Source organism: Perca flavescens, chromosome 3 (genome assembly GCF_004354835.1).
Source record: "Perca flavescens isolate YP-PL-M2 chromosome 3, PFLA_1.0, whole genome shotgun sequence".
Lineage (NCBI taxonomy): Eukaryota > Metazoa > Chordata > Actinopteri > Perciformes > Percidae > Perca > Perca flavescens.
Genome location: NC_041333.1, coordinates 13,578,709 through 13,589,778, shown reverse-complemented (window position 1 = coordinate 13,589,778; position 11,070 = coordinate 13,578,709). Strand labels below are relative to the sequence as shown.

The window sequence follows — 11,070 nt, the reverse complement described above, 5'->3', positions numbered from 1 at the left end:
TAACAATAAGTAAAATCCATAGTACGAAGCTCTGAGCTCAGGTTGAAATGCAGATAACATAAGACCAGAGTAAAATGCAAAGTAGTAGGTAGTACTTACTTTTAACGTTGACGTTTTACAAAGAAAGAAATTTTGGGGCAACGCTGAATCTCATCTTACATTTGTTTTTACCACTGATCACATAAGGTTTAAAAATGTTTGTTTGTATATTTATTATAATTAGCTAAACTACTTGCTGCTACGTTATCTTTTTTAAAGCGACATCTTTCACCACATTAAACACACCCAATCTTTTAAGCGAATGTTAGTTACATTAAAATTATACAAAATCATTTTTGTATTCATGAATTCATGTTCATGTTGATCATACCATATCTTGCCTGTAAGACTTACATTTTGGCGACATTGTTTTAATTCTGAATTACAACGCAACGTCTCTAAAACATAAATGCATCCGGTGAAGTTTTTATTGAATTTTCAGTACATTGAAACAACTGAACAGTCAACTCAACATGTGTGTGATGAGCTTCTAAGCAACAACATTGTCTCCAGCAGAGCTGGTGTGTTGAAGATGTTAAACTGCTAATCTTAGGTGTAATAAAGATACGCACCAAATTCTTCCATTTAAACACCCTCAACTGTTGTGAACTTAGACATTGTCATAAAGACATGCATGTAACTAGGACTACAGTTGAAAATTAGCCGACTGGCTAACACTGGCGCATTTACAGAAATGTTGATTAATGTGCATTGTCCTAATCAAATAAATAAATAAATCCGTAAAAAAAAAAACATAACACATATTGTACAATACATTTGATGGAATTTCCATTATTAGTTCCTTTTCCCATGTTGATTTCAAATATAATGTTGAGTTGCTCCTACATTCGCTAATTCTTTCATAAAACATTTTTTAGATTTTAACGCAGTTACTATTTGGTCTATAAGCATTTATCATATATCCTATAACTGGATTACATTCTTGTGAGTTCTCCATTTTCAATTCTTTGTTGTAGTAATCTCTAAATTGTATATACCTAAATAAATCCCGATTGTGAAGGGAACATTTTTCTTTTAATGTTTGGAAAGTCTGTAATTCCTTGTTGTCTATGTCTGACCAATCCTTGAATATGGCATCATTAACTCCTGGCTTAAACAGGGTGTCAAAGGCTATCCATCTAAGCACTCGCTGGTCTTTCCTTAGTTTTAGCTGCCTCGCAAAGTTAAACCAGAACTCTAGAGCACTAGAAGTTATAGAGTCTATTTTACCTTTGACTAATGAGGGGATTTCTTTTCTCCTAACACTGACTGGATCGGATAACCTTCAACGTACGTCTCGATTTCCTTCCATCTAGCAAAATAGTTGTCATCACACCAAAGAAATAGGGGGTGGATCTGAGCTGCTTAAAAATAATCTTTAAGATTAGGGAGCGCCATTCCTACTTTATTGTTTGGCCGATTGAAGTGTAGCATATTTTATTCTAGGCTTCTTTCTATCCTAGATAAGTCTAGAAAAAAGCATGTCTCAGGCTAAGAACAGATGACCTCTACTGGCAAGGCCTGAATAGATATAGCAATCTATGCAAAATGTTCATCTTAATTACGCTAATCTTACTACTAAAATCCAATGGGAGGGTAGACCATCTTTCAATACCTTTTTTAATATTTTGGTTAATTAAATTATAGTTTACCTCATATAATTTTTTATTTTTTCTTCTGCTCTCTGTTGTTGTTGCTGCTGCCGGCAGTAAGACGAGTGCTTAGGGCCGTCTACAAATTACTACACCGAAAAGAGATGCAACAAAAATATTTTTTAATTTAACTTTTTTTTTTTTAACTAAGTGCTGTAGTATAACTAGCAGGAGACAAGTAATAACTGAGGTAAGTTTGGAGACCTTACCTTATTTAATCATTAAATTAAAAAATATTTTTGTTGTATGCAGCAACAGAGAGCAGAAGAGAGCAGGCAAGTGTTTATAAACTTCTGGTTTACTTACAAACTTTCCAATCCATCGTTTTATGAGTACATAACCTATTTGTACTAGTGTAGAAGTTTGGTATCATTTCGGGCATTATTAGTGGGGTCATTTACGAGATACAAACGTGGGTCCATTAGCCCCTGCGCTAAGCTATTCAGCTGATAACGCTGCTACGCTAACTCTCCTAATGCTAGACCCAGCTGAAAAAAGCTTCTTGGGGGGTGTTTGGCTCGAGGTCATGGTGCAAAGGACTCTAGGGTGAAATTACTCCGAACCATCACTTTAAGTGCGCGCCCGTAGACAGAGCTGAACTCTCACTGCTCCCGTGAGTCAGCACATGAATACAATATAGTAGCCTAGAAATCTAAACGCACCCTAGCGGCAGCCAGGGTCAGTTTTTCAAAGTCAATTTTTACACTAATCTTGATCGCTATACCAATGTGAGTACTGATGATAGCAAAAAAAAAAAAAAACGAGCCAAATCAGTTGTAGCACCACGGAGCTGCTGCAGTTAATGCCCAGAGCTTCCACTTAGCTGAAACAGCATTTTTGGGGGCATAAGATACCTTTGTGCCTCTTAACAGACAAAAAATGCAAATAAAATGTCTGTGCAACATGAACAGGGTCCTTAAATGACAACAAGATGCGTTTAGCAACTTAGCCATTGTTTGAATTCACCTACCCCGTTAGCTGCTACCTGTTAACTTGGAGTTAAGCACTGAAGTCATTCTTAAAAAATGAAGATGTGTTCGGAGTTTTGCCAACCAGATACGGCAAAAGTTTAATCTATCACCTAGCGTTGCTCAGGTTGTCTATGAGTGCAGAGGGAATTTGAAATACTTCCGTTTATCCCGCCCATCGGATTGAGCCCTGCCAATGGTGAGTTCCCAGACCCAACATCTTGATGTGGGTCTGGCTAACAATAGAGTATATTATGGGACAATTATTTACCGTCTGTTTTGAAACACTACTGCTCATCCCGGTGTCTGCGCTGAAATTCCTGGAGGTGTACTCTAGCTCACCTGGCACTGCTCTCAAGGGCTACACCTACCAAGCGCTTTCTCTGACACCTCCACACTATATCCCCGCTGTCTCCCCGGCACTGCTGTACACCTGCAGACTGCTTTCCCAGTAGATACGCATCCTGTTTAACGGCATCTGGAATCGGATGCCGTTATCTTTCAATGTCTTTTTGATGCCTGCACTGCTGGAGAACTGTGTAGTCGTGGTCAAAAAACAGCAATTTCTCTCCTATTGTGATTTTCTGTCGTCATGCTTTCTGGATAATCATCTCCTTAGTACTGTATTGCTGTAAATTAATTTTACAAAAACCCAGGTTTCGGCGCCAGGGCTCTGTGGGCGCTCTGTGCAAATCCACCTCATCACTCAGCTTAAGTTCGGTTCGTAACAATTTTTCAACAAACGCTATCACGGACCCATCTTCCGCATTCTCCAGTACACCGTGGATCCGCAGATTGTTTTGCCTTGCTCTCGAGTCCAAATCATTCAATTTGTCCTCCAGCTTCTGGTGGTCCAAATCATTTGTTGGAGAGTGGTGTTAGCTTCAGTACTCCACGTTTCCGTGTCGTCGATCTGGGTCTCCATCTCGCTGATTTTCTCGTTTTTGCTCCTTTACAGCATGCATGTATGTCCCTAGCTTTTGGCTTTACATTCATGGTGTATAGAATGAAAAGCCTATCTTTCTCTGTTTCAAGCGGGAAGAAACCCTTTTTATGCTTGAACTTAACGTTACACCCCTCTTCTCTCACTGGCTCATTTCAAACGCATCCGGATATTTCCTGTATCTCCCTCATTGGATAATTTAAATGAAGCATCTTTCTACTTCCTGTATCTCACGCATTGCATCATTTAACATGTCATTTCCGGGGACACACCTTCCTTCTAGAAGCTTCCGGAACAGTCCAGTCACACACATCTGGTAGGCATCAATCACTTTTTGACAGGTCGTGAAAACCTGCGTATTTGAGTGACAGTAACCTCTGCTCTATATCTCTTTAGAAGACGGCGGGCTGAGCATTACTGTGCAACCTCTAACAGAGCTTGAAGATGTAGATGTGATGGGAGCAACTTGTCTGAAAGTTGTAAGTCTTCTGGTAGCTGTGCCAAGAGAAATCTCAATCATTCCGAATCTTGCAGAGACGGAGAGCGTAGGTATATGTAAGGACAGTAAGTACAGTAAGTTGCGTGATTATGATACAGTCGTTAGCCTATTTTTTTAGCCTAACCCCACTATTTACATTATCTACAATACTTCATTTACAGCTGATATGTGAAAAGGTACACAACCTAATTTGTTTAAGAGTAATTTAGTTTTACTGCGAACCGTCACAGGAAGTTCTTTTATTTTACCCTATTTACCCTACATGGAACTTGTCTGTTGTGTGCTCTTGCTAGCTTTCTAAGATGAACGTGAGACGCTAGATGCAGAACATGTCTGTCAAGTTGTTCACTTTCATGTGTGTAAAACTATGGAGCCCCTGAAACTACTGTCTCGTGGCCACGAGATACGTATCTTGAGGCCTCAAGATACGATCTCGTGGCCTCAAGATACGATCTCGTGGCCACAAGATAATTCTTCTTCATATTTTATAGCCTATATTTATACTTTTTACATATATATATGTCACAAAGTGGAGCCAGGCAGCCAGAGTTTTCTTATGTTGTATAGTGTGGTGTTTTGGGTGTTTTATTTTGTATTATGAATGGCTGAGACACAAGGAGGAAAGAGGAGCGGATATAGAGCGAAAAAGAAACGTTGGGGACGGGCAGGACAGCGGAGCCGGAGGACAGCTGTGGATGTTTGGAGGATCGGCGCGTTGGCGTTGTGCGATTTGGGCAAAAATAGAAAATCTGATTTCAACCAGTCTATAGAGAAAGGGACTACAGTCTTTACCCTTTTCTGTTTGAGGGAGGGGGAAGAGGGCCAGCAGCACGCAACGTCCACTCTGCTTTTCCCGTTCGGCCACAACGCCAACGCGCCGATCCGCCGAACATCCACAGCTGTCCTCCGGCTCTGCTGTCCTGCCCGTTTATCTGTGGTGTTTTGGTTTGCCTGGCACAGAACTGAAGACTCCTCCCAGCGCACCTGAGGCAGATCTCATCAGGAGAGATGCTGGAGGAACACAGAACATTTTGATAATGAATGGCTGAGACATAAGGAGGAAAGAGGAGCAGACGCTACAGGAGTGCAGGACGGAGCACAGATAGACGGACGGGCAGGACAGCGGAGCCGGAGGACAGCTGGATCCGCTGTCCTGCCCGTCCCCAACGTTTCTTTTTCGCTCTCTATCCGCTCCCCTTTCCTCCTTGTGTCTCAGCCATTCATTATCAAAATGTGGAGCGCGTTCCGTGTTCCTCCAGCATCTCTCCTGATGAGATCTGCCTCAGGTGCGCTGGGAGGAGTCTTCAGTTCTGTGCCAGGCAAACCAAAACACCACACTAGCCTATATACAAAATAAGAAAACTCTGGCTGCCTGGCTTCACTTTGTGACATATATACATGTAAAAAGTATAAATATAGGCTATAAAATATGAAGAAGAATTATAAAGGACTATGGATATGCAGCATACAAGATTTACATTACTGTATTAACAGAATTGTGATGAACAGTACTAGTAAATAAATAGAAGCAGAACTGCAGCAAACTATGTTGCAGACTAAATATTAAAACAAACAATATTGCGCAGAATGGGAAGTATTGCACTACACTACATCTCTACACTATCTTGAGGCCACAAGATAGTTATAAATAATTTTTTTTGACAAAGTGGGACCAGGGGGGCTCCGTATAAAACTGCAACATATTGAACACTAAATGCTCACAATAAAAGACGAGCAGTTTTGGTCGTCATTCGAAGCCATTCCACTATAGAAGTTGGGTGCGAAATTAGAAAGCTAACATGAGCTAATGAGTAGCAGTGAGTAAGGTTCTGTTAGGTGGAAAAAAAATTGTAAGGTTCCTGAAGGTTCAGCAGAAACCGAACCCTGTCAAAAAGACCAATATTTGTCCGAATCCGAAATCTTGTATTCGGTGCATCCCTATCCAGGATAGGCTAATGCACAAAACTGTTTTCATGTTTGGGAAACTCTTTCCTCTTGCCCCGCCTTGTGGGTCCACAGACACAAAACATCACTGTTCTATTTTTTTATGCTACTCCAAAATGCATAAAAACCGGTTAATCCTTTTGATTTACTTTATTGTACATGTGATGCAACCTAGTGGCTTAGCTCTCTTAGACAGTATGACATCTAGACACAGGTGGCCAGAGAAGGGTTGGGGCCTCTTACAACTGTTGTTAGTGGTGTCTGTCTCTCAGGCTGAGGAGTTGGTGTGCAGGCAGAGAGGGGATCCTGAGAATCCCCAGCTATTGAAGGATGGGGACATTATGTTGGGGGGAATCTTCTCTTTCCACAACAGCTGGATAAACAGAAAGGATACCTACAGGCACAAACCACTGCCACTGCAATGCACCAGGTAAATTATTATTTGGTAATGTATTTAGATTTCAAATATCTAGGAGGAAGTTGGTACTGATATAAATCATGTTATCAAACTGAGTCTTAAAACATAAAACATAAAAAAACATATACTGTATATATATTTGATGTGGCATGTATTATTATCATATAATGTTTTCATTTACTATGCTACTGTTTCTATTGCAGTGATAAATTGTTTGCAATTCCAACTATTTTTAACTGTCTGCATTAAGTTTAAATTTCAGAGGTTTCCAGTATTCCCAGGCTATGCTCTTTGCCATAGAGGAGATAAATAACAGCACAGTTCTACTGCCTGATATATCTCTGGGCTATAAGATCTATGATTCCTGTTCATCCATTGCCAGAAGTGTGAGGGTTACACTGGCCTTGGCTAATGGCAATGAGGTATTATCTGCACTATCTGCCCCATGTACCAGACCTGCCCAAGTTCAGGCCATTATGGGAGAGGGCTCTTCCTCTCCCTGCATGGCTATAGCTACTGTCATCGGACCCTTTCATATCCCAATGGTGCGTAAAAATGGAGAGGGGGGATATTTGTGAACAATTCATTTTATTCCTTCAGCTGATCATAGCAAAGGGTATTATTCCATAAATTGTAGTTTGCTGTGTAAATGTTTATATTTTATATCTTTATCTTGAGAAATAATTTCGTTTTATCTTGTAGATCAGTCACTTTGCTACTTGTGCTTGTCTGAGTGATAAAAACAAGTACCCATCCTTTCTCAGAACAATACCCAGTGACTACTACCAGAGCAGAGCTCTGGCCCAGTTGGTCAAGCACTTTGGTTGGACTTGGGTTGGAGCTATTAGATCAAATGATGATTATGGCAACAATGGCATGGCCACATTCACAGAAGCGGCCCAGCAGCTGGGCATCTGTCTGGAGTATTCTGTAACTTTCTTTAGAACAGATCCACCAGACAAAATACAAAAGATAGTTGACATTATCAAGGCTTCCACTTCCAAGGTGATTGTCACTTTCCTCTCCGCCATGGATATTAATGCGTTAGTACAACAGTTGTCTCTCCGCAACATGACTGGGTACCAGTGGGTAGGCACTGAGGCCTGGATATTTGATTCCCAAACTGCAGCCATGGATAGTAATCACATTCTGGATGGTGCTGTAGGCCTGTCAATCCCCAAAGCACATGTCAGTGGCATGAGAGAGTTTTTGATGAATGTGAAGCCGCTCAATTCATCTAGTAATGAAATGTTTCCAGAGTTTTGGGAGAAACTATTTAGCTGTAAGTTCAAACAGTCAACATCTTTAGTAGGGAATCAGAGAGAATGTACTGGCCATGAAGATCTGACTGGAGTGCAAAACAGCTTCACTGATATGTCGCTCATGCCTATCTTGTACAATGTCTATAAAGGAGTGTATGCTGTGGCCCACGCACTTGATAATATTCTCAGCTGTAACAAAACCTGTAACAAAAAGGTGCAGCTAGATCCATATATGGTGAGTTGAAAACCAAAGACTTATATTCTTATCTTCAGTCTTTTTGTTTTCTTGTATGAAGAATTAGTTTTTTGAAAACTCATTATCAAGGAAAGTTTTACATTTTCAAAAATACATTGTTGCAGTCTGTCTATCATGCTGTTGGGCCAATAAGCCTACAACATGTTTGTCAGATAATGATCTACATTAATGAATATCTTCTTAGATTTTACAGCGCCTGAAAAAGATTAAATTCAAAACTAAGGAAGGAGATGAGGTTTACTTTAATGAGAATGGAGACCCAGCAGCAAAGTATGAAATTATAAACTGGCAGCCAACAGAACATGGCATTGTGGACTTCGTCACAGTTGGTCTTCATGATGCATCTTTACCTGCAGACAAACAGCTGAATCTGCAAAATAAGTCTTTAATTTGGGCACAGAACTCACAACAGGTAAGCTACAATGTGATCATTTTAACTGTTAATTTCAATTATAATAAGTGTGCATTATTAGGTATTGGTATCATAATGCTTTGTTTTGATGGATCAAATAATAATATCAACTTGTAAAGCCAACAACGTGTCAAAGTGAATGCCTATATATTTTTGTTATTATTGTTTTTGTTCATGCAGGTGCCTTTGTCAGTTTGCAGTGAGAAATGTCCTCCAGGAACTCGCAAGGTTCTCCAGAAAGGAAAGCCTGTCTGCTGCTATGACTGTTTAAGATGTGCAGAGGGAGAAATAAGCAACAGGACAGGTGTAGTAACCAACCCAGTCTCACATCAGTTCGTGATGGCATTACTAAATCAAATCTATTAGAACATGATACCATTATGATATTGTGAAGATTTACGTGTTGGGGTCACATTTTTTAAACTAATGTATTTCAATGGGAAGCATTTTATGTAATCACAGCACGAATCTTTCTGCCAGTCGGGCTGCAGCAGAGAAGCTGTATACAGCTTTGATATTATTGGTATTTTTAGCCCAATAACCGCTGTTTTAATCAACATTTATTCACCAGATCTTATCACCGTTTATATGTATTTCTTGTTATTATTTCGGTCTATTTCAGCCAGGGAAGGTGGATTGCTTTGTTGTTTATTGATATTTTTAAAACTATAACGCTACATCTATCAACATTTATTTAGCTGTTATCATGGTATGCATTTCTTTATTTTAATAATATTATTTCGGTCTTATTACCGGTGAAATATTACAGTAAATAAGACAGAACAGTAGGCTACGATATGAGCCAAGCTGGCGCATTCAAAGCCGATGTCCCACGATGCAATGCGGGCATTCAGTCACACATATATATATATATATATATACATATATATATATATATATATATATATATATATATATATATATATATATATATATATATATGACTGAAGTCCACAAGTTTATAGCCACAATATGAAAAATGTATGTAACTCGAGTATGTATGTATTTAGAATTACTGCAGATTCATTGTTTAATTAAAATGAGAAATCCCTGTAAAGATTGAGGCAGTCTGTATTGTTTCAGCTCATTCATCCTCAATCTTCTTCATTCAGATCCATGGGATGAGAAGGGAGGGATTATGGCATGCGTTATCAGCAGCTGTGTATTACTTGATACAACCACAATGAGTCAAGGCCAGAAATGATTATATAAAGTTAATTATGAATCCCTTTCTTTTTATTATTATTAATATTATTAAATAATATTATTAAATAATGTTTATACTATTGCAGATGGATTTGGTCTCATCTACCGAGGTTTGGACATCTCACTCTTAAACTGCAGTTAATGCATTGGGAGTGAAATTGTGCACTGAAATTTTCAGCCTGATACCTTTACAGGAAATATATATATATAAATATAAAAATATTTTACAAAATATATTGAATAATGCACTGAGCAAGTAATATTATTTTATAGATTCCATCACCTGTGTGCGTTGCCACCCTGAGTTCTGGTCAAATGAGAGAAGAGATGCTTGTGTGAAGAAGGAGGCAGAGTTTCTATCATATGAAGAGATTATGGGAGCGCTGCTCACTGCAGCATCCTTATTTGGAACATGCATTACTGCTGTTGTGGCATTCATTTTCTTCAGATACAGGAAAACTCCTATTGTCAGGGCCAACAACTCTGAGCTCAGCTTCCTGCTGCTCTTCTCCTTGACTCTGTGTTTCATGTGTTCTCTGACCTTCATAGGCCGGCCCTCTGAGTGGTCCTGCATGCTGCGACACACGGCATTCGGCATCACCTTTGTCCTCTGTATCTCTTGTGTTCTGGGGAAAACTATAGTGGTGTTAATGGCCTTCAAGGCCACACTTCCAGGTAGTAATGTCATGAAATGGTTTGGGCCTACACAGCAGAAACTCAGTGTTCTGGGTTTCACTCTTATACAAGTTATCATATGTGTCATCTGGTTAACAATTTCTCCTCCTTTTCCATTTATCAATTTTAAGAAATTCAAGGACAAAATCATCTTAGAGTGTGCACTGGGCACAGCTGTAGGTTTTTGGAGTGTACTTGGGTACATAGGACTTCTGGCCATGTTATGTTTCATTCTTGCTTTTCTGGCTCGAAAACTGCCTGATAATTTCAATGAAGCCAAATTTATCACCTTTAGCATGCTGATATTCTGCGCAGTATGGATCACTTTTATCCCAGCGTATGTCAGCTCTCCTGGGAAGTTCAGCGTTGCTGTGGAGATATTTGCTATTCTTGCCTCCAGTTTTGGACTGCTCTTTTGTATTTTTATTCCAAAATGTTATATTATCTTACTGAAACCTGACAAGAATACAAAAAAGAATATGATGGGGAAGGTGGCACCAAAATCATTTTGAAAAATTAAAATAATATAACTGCAGATGCCATTACAATTTTTACATTACAATGTGTCAAGTAGACTTTCATGTAGACATCTGTCCTTATCTTACTTGCATTATACGTACTTCTGTAATATTTCTCCACTGTTTAATTCGTGACACATCATATTAAGATGACAGCTTTTATTTGGTACAACATAATATATAATTATATCAATCAATACCTGCCCTTTGTCACTGTGGTGGATCACAACTAACACTGCATGTTACCATCCAATGTAACTGAGTGATGACCTCCTGTT

General features: G+C 39.2%; 1 protein-coding gene across 1 annotated transcript; it reads left to right on the top strand.

Moving 5' to 3' along the window:
* Positions 1-5,879: 5,879 nt before the first annotated feature.
* On the top strand, positions 5,880-10,786 carry LOC114553325 (extracellular calcium-sensing receptor-like). The gene is made up of 6 exons (XM_028574562.1): positions 5,880-6,475; positions 6,714-7,008; positions 7,166-7,960; positions 8,166-8,393; positions 8,574-8,697; positions 9,873-10,786. The coding sequence occupies exons 1-6, from the start codon at positions 6,057-6,059 to the stop codon at positions 10,784-10,786; spliced, it is 2,775 nt and encodes a 924-aa protein (XP_028430363.1). The 5' UTR covers positions 5,880-6,056.
* Positions 10,787-11,070: the final 284 nt, after the last annotated feature.

Coding starts and splice junctions, on each gene's coding strand:
- LOC114553325 (XM_028574562.1), top strand. CDS start 6,057: ATGCACAAAACTGTTTTCATGTTTGGGAAACTCTTTCCTCTTGCCCCG. Junction 6,476..6,713: donor CTGCCACTGCAATGCACCAG/GTAAATTATTAT, acceptor GTCTGCATTAAG/TTTAAATTTCAGAGGTTTCC. Junction 7,009..7,165: donor GACCCTTTCATATCCCAATG/GTGCGTAAAAAT, acceptor TTTATCTTGTAG/ATCAGTCACTTTGCTACTTG.